The sequence below is a fragment of the Temnothorax americanus genome, unplaced genomic scaffold (assembly GCF_048541705.1).
Source record: "Temnothorax americanus isolate GAGA-0224 unplaced genomic scaffold, ASM4854170v1 Scaffold1, whole genome shotgun sequence".
In the NCBI taxonomy this organism is placed as follows: Eukaryota; Metazoa; Arthropoda; class Insecta; order Hymenoptera; family Formicidae; genus Temnothorax; species Temnothorax americanus.
In genome coordinates this window covers 1,383,867-1,407,410 of record NW_027509230.1, presented here as the reverse complement: position 1 = coordinate 1,407,410, position 23,544 = coordinate 1,383,867, and the positions used below count along the sequence as shown (strand labels likewise).

The 23,544-nt window shown below is 39.1% G+C and overlaps 3 protein-coding genes and 1 long non-coding RNA gene across 16 annotated transcripts; 3 read left to right on the top strand and 1 right to left on the bottom strand.

Annotated features, from left to right (window-relative positions):
- The first annotated feature begins 839 nt into the window (after window positions 1–839).
- On the top strand, window positions 840–4,544 carry LOC143898213 (transmembrane reductase CYB561D2). 6 transcript variants are annotated; one of them, XM_077407552.1, is made up of 4 exons: window positions 911–1,127; window positions 2,888–3,015; window positions 3,427–3,618; window positions 3,844–4,544. In XM_077407552.1, the coding sequence occupies exons 3-4, from the start codon at window positions 3,460–3,462 to the stop codon at window positions 4,369–4,371; spliced, it is 687 nt and encodes a 228-aa protein (XP_077263678.1). In that variant the 5' UTR covers window positions 911–1,127; window positions 2,888–3,015; window positions 3,427–3,459; the 3' UTR covers window positions 4,372–4,544. The 6 variants fall into 6 exon arrangements, with proteins under 6 accessions (XP_077263650.1, XP_077263678.1, XP_077263685.1 ...); XM_077407559.1 differs by having other exon boundaries at window positions 911–1,214; XM_077407524.1 differs by lacking the exon at window positions 2,888–3,015 and having other exon boundaries at window positions 840–1,214.
- A 2,347-nt stretch (window positions 4,545–6,891) lies between these two features.
- LOC143897924 (sodium- and chloride-dependent glycine transporter 1) lies at window positions 6,892–13,627 on the bottom strand. Of its 2 annotated transcripts, none has more exons than XM_077406913.1 (11): window positions 13,490–13,627; window positions 12,378–12,566; window positions 11,995–12,247; window positions 11,697–11,855; window positions 10,819–11,026; window positions 10,344–10,515; window positions 9,914–10,270; window positions 9,531–9,740; window positions 9,111–9,452; window positions 8,767–9,028; window positions 6,892–8,679 (listed from the first exon to the last, which is right to left on the bottom strand). In XM_077406913.1, the coding sequence occupies exons 2-11, from the start codon at window positions 12,420–12,422 to the stop codon at window positions 8,513–8,515; spliced, it is 2,175 nt and encodes a 724-aa protein (XP_077263039.1). In that variant the 5' UTR covers window positions 12,423–12,566; window positions 13,490–13,627; the 3' UTR covers window positions 6,892–8,512. The 2 variants fall into 2 exon arrangements, with proteins under 2 accessions (XP_077263039.1, XP_077263047.1); XM_077406921.1 differs by having other exon boundaries at window positions 13,479–13,613.
- LOC143898317 (uncharacterized) lies at window positions 11,038–13,578 on the top strand. Of its 2 annotated transcripts, XR_013257176.1 has the most exons (5): window positions 11,083–11,099; window positions 11,185–11,594; window positions 11,706–11,873; window positions 12,000–12,232; window positions 13,439–13,578. It is a non-coding gene; the product is annotated as an uncharacterized LOC143898317 (long non-coding RNA). The 2 variants fall into 2 exon arrangements; XR_013257174.1 differs by having other exon boundaries at window positions 11,038–11,594.
- A 3,030-nt stretch (window positions 13,628–16,657) lies between the features above and the next one.
- Window positions 16,658–23,410, top strand: Ube3a (ubiquitin protein ligase E3A). 6 transcript variants are annotated; one of them, XM_077406862.1, is made up of 12 exons: window positions 16,658–16,678; window positions 18,366–18,501; window positions 18,600–18,780; window positions 18,881–19,246; window positions 19,336–19,646; window positions 19,775–19,981; window positions 20,075–20,374; window positions 20,455–20,655; window positions 20,861–21,138; window positions 21,211–21,427; window positions 21,508–21,743; window positions 21,809–23,410. In XM_077406862.1, exons 2-12 carry the CDS (start codon window positions 18,394–18,396, stop codon window positions 21,927–21,929), a joined length of 2,526 nt encoding a protein of 841 aa, XP_077262988.1. In that variant the 5' UTR covers window positions 16,658–16,678; window positions 18,366–18,393; the 3' UTR covers window positions 21,930–23,410. The 6 variants fall into 6 exon arrangements, with proteins under 6 accessions (XP_077262988.1, XP_077262970.1, XP_077262956.1 ...); XM_077406844.1 differs by lacking the exon at window positions 16,658–16,678 and adding an exon at window positions 16,735–17,415; XM_077406830.1 differs by lacking the exon at window positions 16,658–16,678 and adding an exon at window positions 16,735–17,487.
- The last annotated feature ends 134 nt before the right edge of the window (window positions 23,411–23,544 follow it).

The following is a 23,544-nucleotide window of genomic DNA, read 5'->3' as shown; positions in this document are numbered from 1 at the left end:
AAAATTCGTTTGTCCTAGTTAAATGCGGAGGAAAGGAGGAACATTATCATTCAGATTTAAGCGCATTAATTCTCGTCAAACGCGAGTCACGCTCCATTCTGAAGCAATATATTATCGGGCGATCTCTAATTGTGTTCCTAATTAATCGTCGCTCACGACATCAGTAAATTTAGAAAGATGCACACGAAACCCATTATTTCTCGATGTATAAATTATACACGAGTTACAATAAAAAAAATATATATATATATATATATATACAAAGGTCCAAGAGCATCGTGAGAGAGAAATTATTTGAATTGATATATCGCCGAATTTTACGAATGTAATAAATCCTAAATTTCAAAAGAGGTAGCCAATTTGCGGCTACCGGATACGCCGAAGGAGAAAGAACGATCCTCTTTCAATTCCGCAAAAAAAGTATCGTGATAAGTCGGATAACGAGACGCGTTATAAAGCGTTTCCCGCGCGAGTTCTCTCTCTCTCGGTTTCTTCGGCTGCATTATGCGGATGCCTTGTAAATTTATGGAGCGTGCATACTTGCGCCGTACGAGCGCCGCGTTTACGCGATCGAAGCGTGTGCGTGCCGCTGCGGCCGCTCGCACCAAGGCCGCAACGTCGAACCGCCTCTTTTTCGGGCCCACGGCGAACCCGATTTTGTTCGGGACTCTCCCATTCCGGCGTCGTCCGTCGCCAGGCCGAAAAATTTCACGCGTTGTAATGAGTTTCAGGAGCGGAGGGAGTTTGAGGGAAAATCCCCGGTTCCCGAGGATGGAACAAAAGGCTGTAATTATCGGGGGAACTTTTATCCACAGGCGAACGGTCCCTTTGTAACTGCCATACGCTCCGACACTGCAAGGCCGACCGCGATGTTTCCTCATCGGCCAGCGACGCCAGCGATAATGATCCATGGATCCACAGCCTAGATCGCCATGTTCCAGACGCTCAGGTCGCGCTCAGTCGCGTCACGGACACGATTGCGCGCGTGTGTCGCTGTCGAATGTCATCTACTCCACGCTGATCGAGACGCACGAGAGAGGGTATACCTCTTTGGGCTTTTTTTTCGACGACGCTTCCCCTTTTAAGACCGGCGACGATTTTATGTAGCGGTCAAACGGTGTCGAACGGTGAGTCAACAAAGTGTCCGCTCGACGACTTTCTCGTAAGAATTGTTGTAGCGTGAGCGCGTCTTATTCGGGCCCTGTGTAAAAATGGTGAATATAATAATGTGTTATTGTTATTGTTGTACCGTCAAATATTGTTTTAGAAAAGAAGAAAGAGGAAAAGATTAAGTAACGATATGATATCTCGCGACATACCCTCGACGTTTCGAGTGCGCCTACTTTTATTAATCATGCTTTAATGTCGAAGTTGATAATTTTCAGATTGAATGCGAGGTCATTAAACTAGAGAATATTTCAGACAAATTCATAAATACGAGTAAATTACAACATATTCTTCGGTCAATATCAAATAAATTTTATACATTAATAGTGTTGTTTAATTAATTAATTAATTAACACTGCTAATGTAACATTAATTAATTAAATCTAAATTCATACAATTTATTTAAATCTAAATTAGTTAAATCATGCATTAATTAGTTAAATATAATTTAATATAATGTAGTTAAATCTAAATTAGTTAAATCATGCATTAATTAGTTAAATCTATTCTAATATAAATTTAATTAACTGATTAAGAATTTATATCGTCCAAATATTAATTACTAAAAATACACAAAATTACTATTTGAGGAATTGTATTAATGAAATTTAGCTCTAAATTTGCTAAAGAATTGCGCGAGAAATGCAAATTTCTGAAAAGTGTATCATTTCTAGATAACCGTTTATCGTGAATGAGGTAATATGCTAAAGATTAGAAATCGCATATTCGTTATAATTGTGTCAACGGTTTTATGTCATTGCTGTTTATTCTTGCGATAAGTTTCACTATTTTTAGCGACACTGATTTACAGATAAAACATTTTATTACGCAAAGAACCTTTTTCTGTAGGTAAGATAATTAATAATTTATTTAAAATTTTTCCTGAATAAAACATTTTTTTCACATTTCTCATAATGTCAAAGAATATATGTTTTTTTACTTAAAGCAATTTATTATTTTTAACAATACTGGCAAACTTGTTCTCAAAAATAGAAACTAGCGAATTTTTCACCTATAATACAAATAAAAATAATTTAAAAATCAATCATTTTAATGGAATGTTCTTTAAAAAGATTTTCGCGGAAAACAATTCCTTTTTGAGTCTATTTTCTCGTGACCTTATCGTTGTAATTTTGATATTTACATAACGTCGGAATGCAAGGGCACTATAAATGCACTTTTACATTCCGCAATAAACGGCAGGCCGAGTGACATTTTTGCGTTGTTACTCAACGTACGTTTCTTATCATCGGTTATCGAGTCATTAACGAAACGGATTGTTACGAGGATTTGAATTTTATCGCTTAACTAGTTCCACGATCTTTCTTGCTTAATAGACAGCAATCGTTTAGCTCACCGTGTATTTTTGTCTAGGAAACGACCGTTTTGCGCAAGTGTACAGCTCCTTTCGTTTAATTTAACGTCGTGCAAATCGTGTCTTATTGTTATATTTATGTTGTAATACTGTAATGTACTATTTTAAAATTACTTTCCAAGACACCGTATACTCCGAGTTGTAGCGGATTTGATATTTTCCTTTATTACGTCCGTGAAATCGTAACGTCGAAGATATCGCGTGTCGGAATGAATAAGCTTTTACATGTATGACTGTGAGAAAAAAGTTTATTATTCATATTTATGAATACATAAGATGTTGTTTTCTTCTTTTATTTATGCATTATACTTAATCGAACGATCGCGTACGTGTTCAAACGCGAAGATCAAGCTGGCCGGGCAAAGATGACGAGAGTGGAAGAGATATGTTCGAAGATGCGAGAAGTCGCGCTGCATTAAAGATGAATCACGCATCGTGGCATCCAAAGCCTCGTAATAATTACGAGGAATTAAGTACGTAAAAAGATACCGACAACGTCCATAGAACTTTACGCTTACCCGGCAGTGCTGGGTTGAATTTTTCCTGGACCTGACTGCAGCAATTTTCAAAGAGTTTCTCCTCTTCTCACGTAATGTTAATGTTGATAATAATGTAAATAAAATGGTCTAGATGTGAAATTTGGCAGGAGAAATGTGGGAGAAATTCAAAATAATACTATCTTGTTTAGGCTTAAATGACTTACTGTTTAATCTTAATTTTTACGAATATTTATTTATTTTTTAATCCTTACGTTCTTTTTATTTTACTCCGAAAGACACTCTTATGCCAAACTGTTTTATTTAGTTAATTAATTAAGTTAATTTATTCAGTTTTATATTTGCTTATATATATATATACCGACAAAATATTTTTATCTTATTCAGGTGACAAAGAAATCTCATCGCTTGCTTCTCAACATGAGCAACGAAGCTAACAAAGGACCGCCGAGCGCCATAACGCTCGGCTTCTCGATACTGACGCATTTTCTGCTCGTGGCTCCAATAATATATATCCTGGTAGTTGCCTTCCAGAACTACAGTTTCTTCTCTTGGCATCCGATTTGCATGTCTGTTGGGGTAAGTATAGAAAGAAAAAAGAAATATCGCTTGAATATCCCATCTAAAAAATCAAAAATAGGCAGTTTAATTTCTAGTCAATTAGCGTGTTATAGATATTTTTTATTATCATAATCATAATTAATCAATTAAAATATAATGACTAAACAACGCGTCCTTAATCTTTTGATTGCAAAATTATATTGAGATTTATTAAAAATTTCAATATTTTTCCATCTCGCGAAGGTCGGTCTCCTAATCACGGAAGCTGTCTTCAGCGTCTCCGGTGAGGCGTACGTCGCTTGGAAACTACCCAGGCGTAACAGAGTAACGATACACTGGATTCTACATACGATTGGCCTGACCATAATTGGGATCGGTTTGATCATCATCATCGTTAACAAAGTCAACCACAATAAACGCCATTTCGCCACGACTCACTCGCAGCTAGGCCTAACGACGATCATACTGTCCGTCTTGACCGCCGCTTTCGGAGTCCTGGCGAACAACACTGTCTGGATATATCCGCGCGTAAGGCCGATACTCGTCAAAGTCGCTCACGCTTGCGGCGGCATCGGCATTACGATTCTTTTACTGGCTACCCTCATCAATGGAACCTACAACGATTGGTGGTACATTAGCGGTACCACCACCGGAAGAGACTTGACGTTCGCGTCATTGTTCTTCGCAGGTCTCTTGATACTCGTGAAACCGATACTCGGCGCCGTTTCGAGGTGCAGAGTAATATTCGGACCACCCTCAAGCGACACGTAATGCCTCGTCGACGGAGTCCGACAAAAATCTGAAAGAAGGTTTATCACGTCGAGACGCGGACGACGTGAGAGAGTTGTAGTCCAGAAGTAAGATGCTTCTATTCGATCGATCGATGGAAAATAAAACTGCCTTTGCAATTACTATATTGATTAAATTTTGCTTGGAAAAAAAAATAGCGGTCAAATATAATTTTGGCGAGTGACTTGTTCTCGATGCAACTCTCGTATAAAATATCCAACGGAGCGGTGAAAAGCCAAAGATCATAGAATTAATTTCGTTATTTGAATGCTACGCCTTATTGATCCCATTGGGAACGTTGTTTGTGCGAATTGAAGAAGGGAGTGTCTAATACGTTAGAAATCAATCATGGCGAAAGCCATAAAATTAAAGGTCTGACAGCTCCACAGTTAACCATGTATACCAACACTTTATTGATTACACACGCATCATAACATTTATTACACATTACAAATTCGCACATAAGCGCCCACATGCATATGTATATTTGTAGATGTGCTCGTAACATAGATATATATTTTTATATAATGCGATGTACATATATAATAACACAACAGTATTTATTTGGTATTTTTTAAATACCTCTATATATTATTATATACTAATTATACATATATGTGATACCCAAAGAACACCATGTCCAAAATCAGGACGTCTTAAAGACATCTTTAAGACACTGGTGTCTCAATTTTGAACATGAGTGCTGTCTGGGATATATATGTACAACTTACACACATATATTAACACTCAATCGTTATTATAATTTAAACTATAGTTAATAACTTTCATCTTGAGAGGATCCAATCCCTCCATTTTTTTTAATTTGAATCAGTCTACTTAAATTACACAACAGTATGTCAACATACGTCCTACTATTTGTTTATCTATTCGGGACATATGTACATTATAATTATTTCTATCTTTCTTCACTGTTTAAGAAGTGTATCTCTTCTAATACTGTATATATCATCACTCAAGGCATTATTGTGTTCTGATTGTACCCCATGTTCTACAATAAGACATCAGTATTTTGATTCTACAATAAAATTGCTTTTTTCGCAGAAACTATTTGTCCTAATAATAACATCGTGCATATCAGCCGTTATTTATGTGAAGAAAAAAAAACACTTTTCTCTTCGTACGGTCATAGCGAAGATTCTTGAAAAGAAACTCCCTTTTCTCTCTCCTAACTTTCTTTCATAAAGAAAAGAGGCTTCTCTTGAAAGGAAGCGCCTTTTTCCTATTATACGCAATTGGGACACGTTAATTTGTACTGTTCGCTCTACTGGTTGCGCGTAACAACGTCAGAACCGTAACCACCACGCGATGACAGTTAGACTCTTTATTAAATATTCGACACGGTTATAACGCGAAACAAAACTTCTTTCACTTTGTTTTACTGTCTGTTTCTTTCAAACTGAAGGAAATTGCTTAAGCGAAATATAAGGTGTCATATATTTTCTTGAACGCGGAGACTTGGGGAAATTACTCCAAATAACGATTTAATATCGCTGTTATACTATCATGTTACCGCCGCGCGCCGTGTCGTTATGGTTCATAATGCGTCACTGCTCTTAATCCTACTTATTATTAGGACAGTCAACCACTTGGCCACTGACTTGCTGGCTGGTATATGAGAACCAACCAGCATTGTGACTAACATTATAAACTAATTGTCATTATTTTATACAACGAGGCGTACATATACTTTTACAATCATTGTATAGGAAGCCATGTCACATATTAGATAACTATAACGCATGGTCTGAAAACATTAAGGTTTTTGACCATTTAACTGGCTTACATTAATGGAACATTTTCCGAGGAAGAAACAGTCATATATGTATGAGATATATATTTATATATATATTATAAATTCCGCGATCTCAAAACGCGATTTACTAAAATACATTTTTCTTATTTCACTTTCACATTTCATGCTGGCTAATATTGAAGGTACAGTCACAACAGTATTCGATACTACAACCAGATTACAAACCGTAATTGCATTCGCAATGGTTTAAAAGTCGTCTCCGATTGTTTTAATCTTCGAGTCATTTAAATTTGCTATTATTCCTACCCTTAAAGTCTTTGGATTCCTAACTTTGTAGTTATCTTTTATTCTAATTACAAATAAAGGTTTTTAATTTCCAATTTGTCTTTAGTACACCAAAATTTATAGGTGTCAAGCGACTTATGAGCTGCTTAGTTTGTAAGATTCAAACAAGATAGAAGTCTCAAAAATACCCTCGCACTAAGAATGAAAGTGCGAATGTTTAGGATACTGACTTTCTGACATGGCATGTCACGCGGCAAAGGGTGAAGACTATTTCAAGCAAGACACGCTTGGGATAATTGGCATATAAATATTTGTGTCTTCATAAGCCTTTCAGAGAACTAAGGCCACTCTCCTTGTTTACAAAGTTTTTCATTTACTCCAGAGTCAAGTTTTCATTGAAAAAATTGTCAAGGCATCAGTAGTATCTTTTTAATTGTGATAGGTTGTGATATTCTGCTAGATTATCGCTTAAAATTGTTCAAGAAATATTTTCCATAAAAATGAAAGATCGCGAGGGTTTCCCCTTTATACGTTACTACTTGTTGAGTTCCTCGCGTATAGTCCCGGGCAGCGGGCAGCTTCTCGGTCGACGCAAGGCGAGGCACGTGCCTCTAATTATTGATGATGCGGTCACGCTCGCGTGGAAGCAGGCAGCTTGGAATGGTTCTTAAAATGATTGCGACTTCTCTTACTTCTCGACTCTCGTTTAATTGCGTATATTGATCTCGTTACTGATTCGGAAAAACGGTACTTCGTATTGTGCTGGAGACCAATATTTAGAGGCGAAGACAGAATTGAGAGTGTCCGATCCTCCCGTTCGGGGAGGTATATGTAGCCAAGATTATCGGAAGGTTCCGGGAATTGTCGGAGCCCCCCGATTATCTTCAAAATGATCGTTGACGCGATGTTATGACTCGACACAATCCTAAGGTATAACGGTTGACACGAAATAAATACAAATAATATGAGATACGAAATAATATGCCTCGACGTCGATGTAAAGGATGTGGAATACGAAACACTACTCGTCAACAAATCTATACTGTCCTTTTCCATAAATTCGCTAGTTATAACAGGTTTCGCGATTTTCCTTGTTTATTTCTCGTTATCATTTTCTTCAGCGTATCCAAATTATCTAATCTATTCCCTGAATGTCTTTGCACGTCAAAGAGATCTATAAATATTTGAGAATCTCTTTAGACGATATATCTATAAAATATATCCATAGTATTTACCTACGACAAAATATACCTACAATATCTCCACAAAAGAGATTGATATTAGATATGCATAAAGGATATTTCAGCTTCTTTCTATCTTTATACTCTGCTCACTCTTCTTCAATTTTTTGTTCTACTTGCTAAATATATTATAAACATGTTCTCACGCATAAACTATGCATATATATTTATATTTTCTTTCACAATAAAAATCAAACAATGTTCAAAAATAAATATTTTTCTATCGTGAAACAATTATTCTTTTGTGTGTGATACCTCTCATTATATTTGGAGGACACAAGATATAATCGATCTTTAAAAAATAATACTTTCTAATATCACTTTTTATAATCCTCTCCAACTTCTTTTCATTTTGCAACATTTCTTGGCCATTAAAATTTTAATATTGACTATTTATTTAAGCTCCTCTATCAATGTGTGTCGAGGACTTATTTGATAAACGTTCCTCGGCTCATTTATCATAAAAGTATTGCAATTTTAATTCATCGCAAAAGAATAAAAAATTTTAAATATTAATAGACTGTATATAGTTAGTAAAAAGTACTTTCCTCCATTTCTTGAACGCAATTAATTGAAAATCATACCCAATGATGAAAGTTATAATTTTCGATAAAATTCGAGTTTACGAAAATCCAAAATTTAATGCTTCTTGTAAATTGAATCGAATAATAAAATAAAATAACTCACGCCATTGACAATGTACAATTGTCGACATTATGTGAGAATGCTTGTTCATATCAGACTTACTTTACGTTGGGCACATAGTGTCCTCAGCATCGTTCTTCTAAGGACTCGTCATCGGACATAAAACAAACGTGTCGTGTCAGACCTGCTGCGAAGTAATCAGATCAGTTTTACTAGAATTCTTAAGAATCGATGGTCCGGGAAGCTTCTGAGCAGTTGGAATGACACTGGGTGGTTGCACCATCATTGGCTGACCGTTTACTAGGATAATCGTATCCCGCACCGAGTCATATCCTCCCGTGGTTGCTGCAAGACATTAAAAAAACATTGAAAAACATTAAAATAATTAAACTTTTAAAGTCTTTGTCATTTGAATTAATAAAGAATAATTACCTAACGAAGCTATCAAAGTTCTGGAAGGTGTAATAGAATTGCGTGACGCCGGACCCCACTTGGATGTTGGCTGCAACAATATCTTTATGTGGTTCCACACATTCTTACTTTTACTCTTGCCCTTTTCTTTCTTCCCTTTTTGGCAAGATCCGTTATCGTCCTTGTCCTCGTCCTCGTCGTCGTCATCGTCATCGTCAACGTCCTCGTCATCTTCATCATCATCATCGTAAGATGATCGCCGACGCCGTCCCTTCAGCTGATCCTATATTCATCATTTTCCGTATAACGATGTGTATTCATCGACATGCTATGTTTAATTAGATAAAGAGAATTTTCCAACTTACTATAGCTAATCCGACAATTACTAAAACGGGAAGCATACTGATAACCCAGCCTAATACGTCCGCCCATTTCGGATAAATGTAAGCTCCATATCTGAGTGGCTCGTACTCCACCCAATTAAAACAGAGAATAAAGAACAGGGCTGCGGGCGTGACGAGCTTCCACATCCATGTCCAGAAGAATCTCCATACACGGCCTCGGGGCCCGATCATCCGTTGAACGTCGTCCAGAAAGCGATCCGCGCCGTACACCCATGCCACGAGGATACATTCGCTTATGGCGATCAGCAAGACGGACCAATTGGCCGCGTATTTATCCATTAACTGCAGCCAGTACATGCCAGCCTGAAGAGAAACAGATGGTTGCGATAATATGTTAACGATCAATTCTATTTTAATGAAACTAAGTCGTTTGTGACTCACGTTACTGGTGAAAATGACACCACCGACGTAGCCGAGTACCGCAACTCCAAAAACAACCCAGACTTTATAGCTTCTCAACGATGGAACACCGTCGAGTATCGCCGTGGTGACGGTCTCCATGAGAGCAAACTGTGAATCGAGGCCCAGAGTAAGCAGCATGATGAAGAACAGCAGCGACCAGACGGGCGCAACCGGCAGACGAGCCACAACCTACGCAAAATAACAAAGAATGTCGGTGTTCCTGGGACTCAAATGCCATCAACATAGTCCATCGATATAAGTCGATAAGAAGATATCACTTAATTATTTCTTTTAACGCGTCAATGATATCAATGGAAATAAATGCGAGATTGATTTGATAGAGGACGAAAATTAATAATCACCTCAGGATACACAATAAATGCTAAACCAGCGCCTTCGTCTACCACTGACGCCACCGGTACATCGAGCTCGTGAGCAAGGAAACCGATTACCGAGAAGATCACCAGGCCGGCGAAGAAGGAAGTCCCAATGTTGCTGATCGCCACGATTAGAGAGTCCTTGTAGCAGTTGTTGGTGAACTTGTTATACGAACTCAAAGTGATCAGGCCCCCCCAGGCTGGACTCAAGGCGAAAAAGATCTGAACAGCGGCGTCTCCCCATACTTTGGCGGATGTCAATCTTCTCCAGTCGGGAGTCAGATAGAAGAGTACACCCTCGTTAGCACCAGGAAGTAAAATTCCACGAATAAAAAGAACAATCTGCGAAAAAGAAGTAAGTTCGTTTAAAATACGTTAAATTAATCAATCACGTACGATAAAATTGTGGACGTACCAGGACAACATATGGAAAGAGTGCGGTGAAGTATACAACTTTGCCTGAGCTTTGTACGCCTTTGCTTAGACAAAGAAACACAATGATCCACGCCAGGAAGAGACAGGCCGCCAAGGACGGTCGAATCGATCCGGTTTCCTCGATCCCACTGCTGATCCCCAAAACATGATTGCTAGACACAAAGAAATTGTCTATCTTTTATTTCTCATTTAAAATTGTTGCTTCCGGCAACAGTGGCAACACGATTAAAGCAAGTAATAAATTCGATATATTACAAATAATTTTTAAACTAAAATTATAGCTTGTCTTCACATCGACGTGTAATGTAATATAAGATAAAGTCAACGCAAAGATGTAATGGGAAAAAATATACTTGAAGTATACAAATATAAAGTTAAATTAATAGATTAACGATGTGATCTGTGATAACGGGATAAACGCGATCAAAGAAAATCTACACGGAGTATGTCATTACTGAAAATATTCCTCGGCAGGCGGTCTTCTGATAGCGCCGGTTATGTTCTCGATAATCAAGCCCATCGAAGTCATTTGACTTGAATTAAGGCATTTTCCTTTGAAGTAAGAATCGTTTTGAGAGACACAAGCCTCGGCAGCGTCCGGCATGAAGCAATCCTCGGTACTCCATTCCTTCTCGCATTTGCTCCAGGGCAATTCCCAACCACCTGTGGCAAGAACTCGAATAAGTGTTTGGAAAAATAGTCATTTCTATTTTTAGCTACTCGTCAACTGTGTCACGTATACACATTTTTTTTCTTCAAATTTATTACTTTTTTACATGAGAGCTTTACAGACTTAGAACATTGCATGTATATCTGAAAAGGGAATGAAGGATCGAGTCTGTGTGTGAGCTGTGAGCCTGTTGGAGCCTGTGTCCAAGTTGGATGCGAGAGAGAACCACGTTTTTTAAGGAAAGAGAAAGATAGATTAGTAACCTTCGTCCACAATGCGCAAGTGCGGATAGTGCAGCAAGCGGGACCAAGCGGGACGTCATCTCTACGCTTGCGCATTGCGCGAGCAAGGTTATCAATCTACCTTTCTCTCTCGCACCCAACTTGGACACAGTTTGGAGTGTTTGGACCATGACCATGGTGGAAGAATACTCTTCCACTCTTCCACCATGGTTTGGACTTTGGACACAGATCACAGATCACAGATCTTTCCCACGGGATTCGCGCCATTCACAGGAAGCATTTCTTCAGCATTCACAGGAGGCAATTCATCCTCTTCCAGGTATATATGTTTTACTAATTTTACAGACTACAGCTTGAAGTCTACGTAGTTGCAATAACACGTTACATTGTCCTGTATATATTAATTAGTATTATTATTTACCAACGACAGAGGCAAACATGTAATACAGCGTCCAGGCAATGATTAAATTATAATAGAGCATAACGACGGAACTGACGAGGACCATTCCGTATCCTAAGCCACAAAGCGGAGGACAAAACTGCTCGTAGGCCGCCACTGGTCCGAGACTAGCGTATTGTCCTGCAGAATAAAAGAAAGGTGTGTGTATATATATATATATATATATATATATATATATATATATATGTGTATCATGGTATCGCAAACAGTCCATATTACGAATCTCGAAGTGTTCCATTAATTTTTTTTCGTCGATTACCTAAGGAAAGCTCCATGAACATAAGAGGCAATCCAGCAATGATCAGCATCACTGTAAACGGTATCAAAAAAGCACCGCCGCCGTTCGAGTAACAAAGATACGGGAATCTCCAGACATTTCCCAGGCCCACACTGTATCCCAGAAGAGACAAAAGAAAATCGTATCTTCCCGTCCAGTTTCCGCGCTCTGAGTGCTCGTCTTCGCCGCCTTGCAACGGCGCTTGACTGTTTGCTACTGAGTATTTATCTTCATTCTATGAAAAAAGAAACAACGACTATATTTTAATGATACTTGACAGTCTCGTTTAAACGTTTTTACGTTCACGCGATATACGATCCGAAAAGTATTTATTAAATCTATAATATGAATTTTTTTTTGCTTACATCCCAGTCCACGTAAGGACGTATTCTTGAAGTTTTTTCTTCCATTCTCTAGGCATATGTGGTCTCTTGTCGTGATATTAATTGTTTCTTCACTTTCTCATGGCTACCGGCGAGTCGCGCCCAAAGTTCAATGTTAATCTATATTAATTCTCTTCGATGAGTGGACTTTCTACGTGTCTATTTTTTATCCTGTGTACAAATTTTTTTTTATTGATTACCGCTTTAGCTCCTTTATATTCATTTACCGTTGAAGATAAAAGTTTGTCTTATTTTATCGTGCAAGAATGCAAGAAAGCAAACACTTTCTTACGAACGATACGCTCGCTCCTCGTTCTTTTTATTGTCTCTATGTTAAAATTTAAAATTCACTGTGCATTGCTAAACGATAATTATTCACACTCTAACTGTTATTATCAAATTAACACCGCGAAAATGCACACCCATACAATTATGCAATTGATCATACAAATGTGAAACTTCTTTCTTTGATCTATTTAAAATTGTTTTTTTGTCTCAATTCTGAAAGAAAAATAAATTGCAAACAAGATTTTTTTAACTAACACTTGAAATAATTACATATTGCATTAATATCGTCCGTATTCAATAGTTTAGAATTCAGATATATCAGTATAGTAGCGTATGTACAGATAAAGAGATGTCGATAAGAAAAAATTAAAAACAATTAGCTTTGGATAAATCAAACATGCACATTGAAGATTGAAGAAGCAATTATAAAAAAAACAGGAGTTTTTTATTCTCAGCTATTTCATGACATATCAAAAGACATTGACATCAAAGAAAGATACTTTTCATACAGTAAATCAATTTATTACATTAAAATTCGGGTTCATTGACATACATTAAATTTAACTGATCTTTTATGCCATTTTTTATTCCCGATTTTGGAGAGAGGCAAACAATCACTTAGACTGACGTTAAAAGTAAACGATGACTAACACAAAAATTAGCGAACCAGTCATAATCCATAAGTCCCGATCCGGGATAACACTTATCGCGTTTCTATCATTCAAAATCACGCACGGTTTTTTTTTTTATTTAAGCACATTGAAGAACAGAATGCCGGTATCAGCTGATATATACCATTGACCTACCTGCCAGCCTTGACAGAGAAGCTCGTCAAGGTCAAACTCGCACTGTGACTAGAGTTCAAGGCCGACACGCGGTAGATCCTGAGCCGGTAGATTCCAGGTTGCGAGAGGACGAGAGCCCGCAAGAAAGAAGAAAAAGAAAAGGAAGAAGAAGAATAAGAGAATAAGAAAGAAAAGGGAAAAGAGGACCAGAGGCGGGCGAACAGAGACGAACAAACGTGGAAGATCAATCGGGCGGCACGAGAGCGATCCGTACCCGGGCAGCTGACCGACCTGCCTGACTGTCCGATTATAGGGGAGCTTTTGCTACATCCGACCCTCTATTCGACGCTCTCGCCCCGTTCCCGTTCGCTTATTCTCTCTCTCTCTCTCTCTCTCTCTCTCTTTCTCTCTCCCTCTCCCTCTCGTTTTCGCCCCTGCACCGGGAGACCGAGAGACCTGTCGAGCCTCGAACTCCACTCCGGATCGATCGATATTACCGCTCCTGCGAGCTGCTGTGCTCTACTCGAAACTTTTCCATCCTCTCTCTCGCCTCGACCTTCCCCTCGGTGCCATTACTTCCAACCGTATACGATTGGCCCAGATTTACCCTCGGTGAGAGGGATGTGGGCATTTGCATCTATCCTCTTGCGAGAACCGATCCGCGTGGGAGGTATAGAGATGAAAAGCAGGATCGTGACATTGCTTTCGACATGACTTTTGATCGCTGCTATAAGTGCTTCCTCATCATCCGCGAAGCTTGCAGACTCTTTCTGACGTTTTCAATTAATGTTAATAATGAAAGCATCGCGAAAGAAGAGATTGGAAGTTGTTTTGAGCAGTTAGAAACTGACTTTTAATTTCCTTCAGGCAAAATGAGAAATTCATTAGGCTTTTCGCTTGACACATATTAAATACGATAATCAGGATTAATAAAATTGATCGTCAATCGTCAATTAAAAAGTTAATTGCTAATTGTTTATTAGAATGAATTTTTCGCAACTCCGGAATATTGGGGCCAAAAGAAACGGCAATTGGCTTTTCATTAATCCATCTTGCATATCAACGCTATTTGTACATAGTGTACACAGTTCGCTTTGATTTATCGCAGAAAAATTTGTCGACGCGAATTGATTTCCGATGAGCAATTGTCACCGGCATTATCATCAATAGAAACCGCCGTTCTCTTGAACAATGCGGAATTAAATCTTCCTTGTAATTCTGCGCAAATTGATACTCTCTCGCAATTCGTCTCTATTCACGCGTTACTCTCGCATCGAATAAGCGCGTAGAAAATTTCGTTCCATCGCGTCGGTTTGATACTCGGTTTAAACCTTAAACAAAGGCGACCTGGCAGTTCTTTCCCGGACCGTATCTTTTTGCGAAGATTTCAAGATTCGCGACGTGGGAAACGTTTAAGCGTCTCCGCGGACCGATGGATCGATGGCGACGACGCGATCTAATCCTAATAAAACAATATGTGACTACTCGTGCGAGTCGCGTATGCACATTGTACGAGTAATATATATTTCCAAACGAAAGATGAAATATAAATGAAACATGAATATAGAAGATAAATAATTTGTTAATTGTTAGTATAATAATCCAGTAACATTCTTTTATTAATTGTTTGCAATTATCGTGACTTTATTGTTTGTAATTATTGAATATCATGATTATAACGATCGCAATAATTGTCGCGATGTAGATTTTGAAAAACGCAGACTATTAAAAACGGTTAAAAATATCATTAAAGTAATGAGTAATGCATTATTTCTTTTTTGCCACAGAACAAATTACTTGATTTTTTATAACACTTGATCTTTGAATTTTGTTCTGTAAAAGTTAAATATAAACAAAATAATCTCTGAAAATACTTGATCGCGCATAAATATACATACTTTAATCAGGTATTACGTCTATTTCGTTACTAATTAGCAGGAGAAAAAATGAGAGGAGACATTGTATTTGAAATATATCATTTATTTTATACTACATGAGAAATGGGACTCGGATCTCGAAATAGAAATTCTTATTTCTATATATAAACAAATACGTTGTGTAACATTTTAAGGTAGGCGTCTCGCTACGTGCTAGTCATGTGACTGTTTATAGGTTTTCACGTTCAGAAATATATTTCAGGCAATTTTTGCTAAGGGAAAAATAATTTTATGAATTATAGTGTAAAATTTCATACGTGACAAAGTATGTTACTTTTTCCAAATTATGTGATTTTTCTCATTTGACTCCGTTTTGATCAGCTGATCATGCGAGTCGTCGAGAAAGGTTACAAGTGAGGTTACATCTCCTTTTCGATTGAATTTTGACAATTACTGAGAAAGGGTTTCAAAACGCATGACAGGGGTGTCAATTACTATCCAATTCGGCTAAGAAAGACGAGCCTCATAACCTGCAACTACAGTGATTAGCCAGCGGCTTGCCAAGTCTTCCCAACCTTACCTCGACCAAAAAATGTCTGCTCGATTACCGCATTTTCACTAAAATAAACTTAAAAATTAGCAGCGAAATCTCCTGTAAACTATATATTTTATGGTTGCATCGGATTCTTCGAAATCTAATGTACAAAAAGCAATGTTTTTTCTCACTTCATCTAATCGAAAAATGCGAAAAATATGTGATTGAAACCGTGATAGAGCCTTCTTTTTCTGGCCGTCTGTATGAAGTAATGCAAAATTTGTGATTTTCGAGATCGATTTTCTAGAGTAAATAGTCGGTAAGGAGCCACAGAAAAAATCGACTGCAAAGCTGATCATATAATTTGATATAAAATCCAAAATCGAAAACTTTATCTAATACATGCCCTGACGAGACGACTACCTTAACTGCATCTTTACGTATTAAAAATAAAACTAGTATACGCGCACGATTACTAAGTCGCTCCGCAGAAATCCTAAAAATATATAGCAATAAAACTAATGAAATAGATAAATAGAAATAACATCATTTATAATAACCGTATAAATGTATATAACAATGAAATGCACCCATATAAATTATATACATATAATGATTTAGAAATACACGTGCGCGCGTCGCGCAAAATTTGAATCTCGCGACAAACCGTAACCGAGAAGTCGATCTGTCGCTCGGCGGTCGCGAATTCGCGATTAATCGAAAGTCGTGCGCTACCGCGCGATAACTCGTGGCCCCGTTTTGGTGCTGATCGCATCGCAAACGGTGTAGACTGTAGACGTCAGTAGTCAGTAGGCACAGAAAGCAAAAGAGACAGCGGTGGCTCTTTTTTTTTCTCCGAGCGAACTCTCCGATTCCCGCGAACCGATCGGAGTCGCCCCGAATCCCCGTCGTGTATAAACCGGGGCGCGGATTCGCTTAGCCGTCCATCTCCCTAACCTCCAAGACCCCCGGGATTCTCCCCCGCGCAAAGATCATCCCTCTTTGAGAATCATCTCGAATCTCTCTTTCTCGCTTGCTCTCTCTCTCTCTCTCTCTCTCTTTTTCTCTTTTTCTCCCGTGGTTCCATTTATCTCTGTTCTCTCTGTTCCGCGCTTCGTTCTTCCATTTGCACTTCCCTATTTTTCTATCGCCTGTTTTTCCATCGCCTTTGAACTCCGTCTGTCTGTCCGTCTGTCTCTCCCTCTCCTCTCACCCCTTCCCTACCCTGCGGAGTCTCTGACACTCTGACGTATCGAAAAGTGTGTCCCTCCGCGGTGAGGAACCCGATCGCGTTCGCCGACCACGCGACGTTTAAAGTTTAAAGGACACGGCGGAGCGAGCGACGTTCGCTCCGCGGTAATCCGGACGATCCGGAGTATCCGGACCTTGACGGTGCCGAGTGCGGCGAGCACATCAGCGCGGGGGAACCCGTCCCGGCGGTGTGTCGCGTAGACGACGGCGGACAATTGCTGCGCGCGACGGCGGCGGCAACGGCGACGGCGACGAGCTCAGCTTCCCGTCCCCGAGCGAAACAGGCAAAATTCCGACGATTTACGGTCTATGAGCGCCAAGAGTCAGGGGGACCCTGGAGAAGATCACGTTTCCAGGTGTCACGAGAGTTGGTTGCGTCCTTTAGCGTCGCCCGTAAAAGAAAAAAAGGGAGAAAAGAAACGAGAAAGAGAAGGAAACACAAACGCTCGCTCTTCCTCGCGAGGGGCGGAGGGAGGAGGAGGGATAACATTGTCGCGCGTTTAACAGCGATCTGAGCGATCTGCTCCGACAACAAACCCCCGACGGTTCGAGTGACGCTCGTGACACGCTCGTGACGGACGCTCGGTTCGGAGAATCGCGATTCATTGAGGAAGTACGCGCGGATTTAAAGTCGACACGATCGGTGAATCGAGACAGTCTTGTGAAAAATTGTGCCCGGAGTAGGTTTTGCTTTCCGTCTTTCCCTCTCTTTCTCTCTCTCTCTCTCTCTCGCTGTCTCTCCTTCTCCCTCTCCGTCTCCGTCTCGCCACTCTCGCCTCATTCTCACTCGGTCGTACGGAAGATTTGTTTACAGCGACGTAGTACTTTACCTTCGTCACGCGAGATCGCGAGGCTGTCTATTGTTAGCGCTTTTGTTTTGGTGCAACGACACCGATTCAACGATATATATAATCCTCGTGACGAATCGGCGGTTTTTTTTTCTTTTTTTACCATTTACGTTCGCGGGGACCGAAATTATTCGAGCGATCTTTGTTCTTCGAGTCTCAAGCTATAGCTTATTACAAAGCTTATTAAGATGACTAGTCACTTTTGTATAGTCATATAAGAATGACTGAACGGCGCGGGGCGCGCGCGTTCTTTGAAGAGTTGAACATACCTAGTATTTAGGCAGCTGGGTGGAACAATTTTGCAAATGAAATGTTTCCAGTCGTGCGGCAGAACGTATCGAGAATCCAGTTTACATATATTTTATGTTGTACCGTCATTTTTGTAGGGTAGGAGCGGAGAGCCCTTGCAGCGACATGAAGCGCGCAGCTGCGAAGAAGCTCATTGAACGTTACTTTTACCAACTCACGGACGGATGTGGGAATCCTCATTGTGACAATCAGCATTGTGCCTCCAGTGGCAAGGTATGACTTTTCAAGATTCGTTCGTTTGTCCGTGGCGAGCTACGGAAGGATTTGAATAACGTTTTAGTCGTGTAAAACTTTGTTTGGTTCTTTGACAGGTAACTAATCTTACTCCAAATCAAGCGGCTGCTCAAGCGATACAATTATTCTCGCAAGAAGCGAGACTTTGCGACGGTACACAACCCAGTAAAGTCGCTCGGACTACCATAGAGCCTGGACAAACGTCGTTGGCTAAGAGTCTACCTGTAAAAAGCGTTAATTCTACGAGCTCCGACGAAGGTAGAAGCGAAGCATCTGATTATTATATCGGCTTATGCGAGAATGTAAATGACTGATTATTCATTGGATCGCAAAATAACACATTCTCGTTTCTCATTAGGAAAACAAGAGTCGTATCTTACGGAAGCTAAACTTCTGGATATTATAGAAAAATGTAAAGCGGAAGATTCATATTCTTTGTTAATTCGTACTCTGGGAGAAGTGTTTTCTTGCGGAAAAGCGTTGAGTCTCAGTTTTCAAAAAGCTGAGAAAAGTAATTCCCCACTGACGGCACTTCTCGAACGAGCACCAGACACTCTGTTCAGGCCACCTGCAGATTTGAATAAGGAAGCGGTACGATCTCTTCAAGGGGAAGATAAGGAAGAGGATAGCAGTGATCCATCACCTACAGTTCCTAATAATGACGATACTAGTGTCGATTTACCGTCGGTCCGTCGAGCTTTTGAAGCACTTTGGTCTTTGCCAGGTGATGAAAAGATATTCGATATTCCGTTCTCGATGCTTTAACACATCGTGCTGATTAAATTAAATACATATTTCTTTCTGTTTGATTAGGCGAGGTGTTCGAGTCAGCTCTGGTCAATGCACTAGTCACTTTGGCGGATGATATAGAACTGAATCTGAGAGTGTTTCGTATGGTACGCTGGGACAGTATGGATAGTTTGTTAAACGTATTTCTCATTGTTTTTGAAATTCCGATGCTCGGAAATAGCGAATACTTGGAATTGGCTCTCCATATGTTGTGTAAAGCGTTGAGCTGCGTGCCGGTATTGGCTCAAGCCAAGCTAGCGCGCGTATGGGCTAAACATTGCAAGTCGCGGCTTCCAAGCCTTCTGCAAGCGCTTCAAGAACTCATAACTGTCAAGGTACACATTCTCTCAACTTTGGTCGACAGCTTTTGTTTCACTTGCATAGATCTCGAAATTGCTTGTTTTTATTATTATTTATTTTCCGATCACAGATTAATCTAATCACATTTGGTATCACGTTACAGGTAATCGGAGGATCCTTCACGCGTGATTATTGCGTCCAAGATGCAGACACTATTACCGCACCTACGAAAGTTATGAAAATTCTGTATTATGCGAGTATGTTGGCTGGTGAATTAGATCCTCCCGAGCTGATATTGGGCGACGAGGGTGAATCGGCTAGTAGCGACAAAACTACTTCGCGATCAGCAATATCGGGCCAGATCCCTCAGGTATCGTCTCTCTGTCGATTGTCTTCAACCTGTGGTATATCTATTAGATTATTTTTCTTATATGATAAATAAAAGCAATATATACATTTCAAGGACCCATTAGCGACGGAATTAGGAATTACCGCGTTGGATGCACGTAAACCTTTCATACCATTTACTGATTTTTACAACGAGCCACTTAGCGATGCCATAGAGATGGACAAAGATTTCGCTTATTACAAGAGCGAAGAGCCAATGAAATTTAGTTTCATGAATTATGCTTTCATACTTACGCCGGCCACTAAAACTTTGGGCTTGTATTATGATAATCGTATCAGAATGTATAGCGAACGACGTATGAGCTTTTTGCAAACCGTTGTCGGGCAACCTACTAATCCATATCTCAGATTGAAGGTTTGTTGGCTCAAAGACGAGAAGTTGAAGATAATTAGCTTTGGGAGATTGGTAAATTTCATTATTTCTCGTTTAAACAGGTGCGAAGAGATCATTTGATAGACGACGCACTGGTGGAATTGGAAATGGTGGCAATGGAAAATCCGTCTGATTTAAAAAAACAATTGGTTGTCGAATTCGAGGGAGAGCAAGGTGTCGACGAAGGCGGCGTATCTAAAGAATTCTTTCAACTAGTTGTCGAGGAGATATTTAATCCTGATTTTGGCATGTTTACCACTCAGGTGAGAATTTGCACGACGAAGTAAGCTTACGTAACTTTTTTTATTTCTGACCTCAATTTCGTTTTTTTTTCTGCTCTTTAGCGCGTTTAATACGCTTTATATATATACATATATATATATATATATATATATATATATATATATATATATATATATATGTTTGTGATTTAGTTCTGTAAAACGTGGTCACACTGTTTTATTTCAGGAAGATACGCAAATGACATGGTTCAATCCGACATCGTTTGAAAGTGACGCACAGTTCACATTAATAGGCATTGTTATCGGTTTAGCGATTTATAACAATGTAATTTTGGATGTACGTTTTCCAATGGTGGTTTATAGAAAATTGCTAGGCAGGAAAGGCGGTTTCCCGGATTTGGAAGACTGGAGCCCGACGTTATATCGAACGATGAAAGAATTAATGGAATATACGGGAGATGACATGCCGGAGATATTTATGCAAACTTTCCGAGTTGGTTACAGGTATGTCTACGATAAGCCAATCGCGCACAAAAAATCTTATTGTATTCTCTCTATTGCATCTTTTTTCAATAGGGACGTATTTGGATCGTTATCGTTCCACGAGCTCAAGGAGAACGGCGATGAGCTCTATGTCACACAGGAAAACAAAAAAGAATTTGCCGATCTCTATGCGGATTTCCTGCTTAACAAATCCGTAGAGAGACAATTCAATGCCTTCAGACGTGGCTTCCAAATGGTTACGGATGAGAGCCCGCTGGCGTTGCTTTTCAGACCTGAAGAGATCGAACAGGTACGATCGTTGATAGGGCGTAAAGGATACGTTGTATTATCGAACGATTGTTCTAATAAAATTATTTGACGTGCGCGTAGCTCGTTTGCGGAAGCAAAATATTTGATTTTGCCGAGCTGGAGGCAGCTACGGAGTACGAAGGCGGTTACACTGTGGACAGCGAAGCTGTACGTAACTTTTGGCGCGTAGCGCACTCCTTACCACCGGAAAGTCAACGAAGGCTACTTCAGTTTACCACGGGTAGCGATCGAGTACCAGTCGGCGGTCTTTCGAGACTCAAGATGGTCATTGCCAGACACGGCCCCGATTCCGATAGGTAATGTTTGCATTCCACTGATTATATTTACGCACGATTTGCTCATTATTATCGTATATTTTCAGATTACCAATAGCGCACACATGCTTCAACGTGTTATTGTTGCCAGATTACAGTACAATAGAAAAACTGCAAGATCGCTTATTGAAAGCAATCAATTATTCGAAAGGTTTTGGCATGTTATGAGCATGCTCCGTCGCTCCTCTTTCTTCCACCGTCTTTCGAATGAGAATTCGAAGTACGCGATAAGACTCGATTACTTTTGTCATTTTATTCGTTGTTATATTATTCGGAGGTATTTATCGTAACAATCCAAAACCGTGCCAGTGCGCTTGAATATGGAAACGTTGCTTGTGCAATATGGATCGTCAAAAGGCTCCTAACGTTCTAAAAATTCCAACGAATCAAAGATCGAATCCTTTGTACAAAAACAGATGTTCTTGAAAAATGCTTTGAAACTTGCACTACGCTGCAAGAATCGCTTGTACCATACTGTGTACTTTTTCTACTAAAATATAGGTAACGAAGATCGATTTCGTTGGCCATTCCGAAACGATTGAGGGAAGAAGTGCAAGAGACATTTCGAAACGCACGACTGCAATGATGAGTGTAAAAACCGAACGAGACTGCATTATAGAAATAAATATGTAACTTTAGCGAAACATAGTCAACATAAACAGGATGCGTTTCGGGAACTCGATAGTATAATCGTTATATGATTTTACTTCGAGATGTTATTTTATTTATAAATTATTTTTTCATTAACAACAAAGTGATTGTTTGTTGTGAATAATGATTTATATAACTTTTTCTATCAAAGAAATTTGTTATAGCATAAGTTATCACAACTTCTAATTCAATTTATGTATTTATATAATACAGACGAAACTTTAATCTGATAATTGGAATTATATTTAATTTATAAAATACTTAATTGAATGTAGTATTTGTAGCAATGTGATTTATATAACAAAATTTAACTTTGATAATATTTAACCAGGTAAATGATCGATAAGAGTGAAATTAACATTGGTATAAAAAAAAATGTTCATTTTTCTTTTATTGATTTGCGAATTTTAATTTAATATACCGTGCAAGGTTTTAAAAAAAATAAGAGAGAGGCTCTTATTGTGTGTACAAAATTGTCATTTCGTTTGGATATACTGTTTAGCTTCCTAAACGCATCTGATGCTGCAAAGCCGAAAACAACCCTTATATACGAAACACACTGAGCTAATGTCACTCTGAACGGACTTTTTTTTTTGTAAAGTAAGGCGTGAGATAGTGGCGCTTTTGTATGTACTTTTCTTTCAATTTCTAACATTTTTCTCACGTATCTCGCGTCACAATGGTGATCAAGTAGTAACGAATAGAATTTCAATTTGTATAAACGTTTATAATAGGCAGCTCTTTAACGGCTGCCAGACATTGTCAGTCGTTTTATTGTTATTCACGTGACAATAAAGCTCTCGGAAAGAAATAATAGATATCTCCTACTCATTATTACTTTTGCAGAAAGTTGAGCGTTAAGTCGTGCAATTATCTCCTCTATTCTTTTCTTTCGGCAACTCTCTGTGAAAAAGATTTGGTTTTTTTTTTTAACATGTGTGTGTGTGTGTGTGTGTGTGTGTGTGTGTGTGTGTGTGTGTGTGTGTGTGTGTGTGTGTGTGCCACATAAAGGTTTTTAAAAAATCAGTTTCCGGAATTATCTTCTATTCACGTGTCACCGTCTACTATTGTTTCTGATTTAGCTTCTAAGTAAGTTAATGTGCCGCACCATCCCTCTCCCCCTATTCCCCTC

Excerpts from the sequence above, each read along its gene's own strand:
- LOC143898213 (XM_077407524.1), top strand. Across the intron at positions 3,619-3,843 it reads CGATTTGCATGTCTGTTGGG|GTCGGTCTCCTAATCACGGA; the intron begins GTAAGTATAGAA and ends CATCTCGCGAAG.
- LOC143897924 (XM_077406913.1), bottom strand. The coding sequence starts at position 12,422 with ATGGAAGAAAAAACTTCAAGAATACGTCCTTACGTGGACTGGGAT. Across the intron at positions 11,027-11,696 it reads CATGTTTGCCTCTGTCGTTG|GTGGTTGGGAATTGCCCTGG; the intron begins GTAAATAATAAT and ends TTCTTGCCACAG. Across the intron at positions 10,271-10,343 it reads TCTTTCCATATGTTGTCCTG|ATTGTTCTTTTTATTCGTGG; the intron begins GTACGTCCACAA and ends TCTTTTTCGCAG.
- Ube3a (XM_077406830.1), top strand. The coding sequence starts at position 17,441 with ATGAGCGCCAAGAGTCAGGGGGACCCTGGAGAAGATCACGTTTCCAG. Across the intron at positions 19,647-19,774 it reads AAGAACTCATAACTGTCAAG|GTAATCGGAGGATCCTTCAC; the intron begins GTACACATTCTC and ends ATCACGTTACAG. Across the intron at positions 20,375-20,454 it reads ATCCATATCTCAGATTGAAG|GTGCGAAGAGATCATTTGAT; the intron begins GTTTGTTGGCTC and ends TCGTTTAAACAG.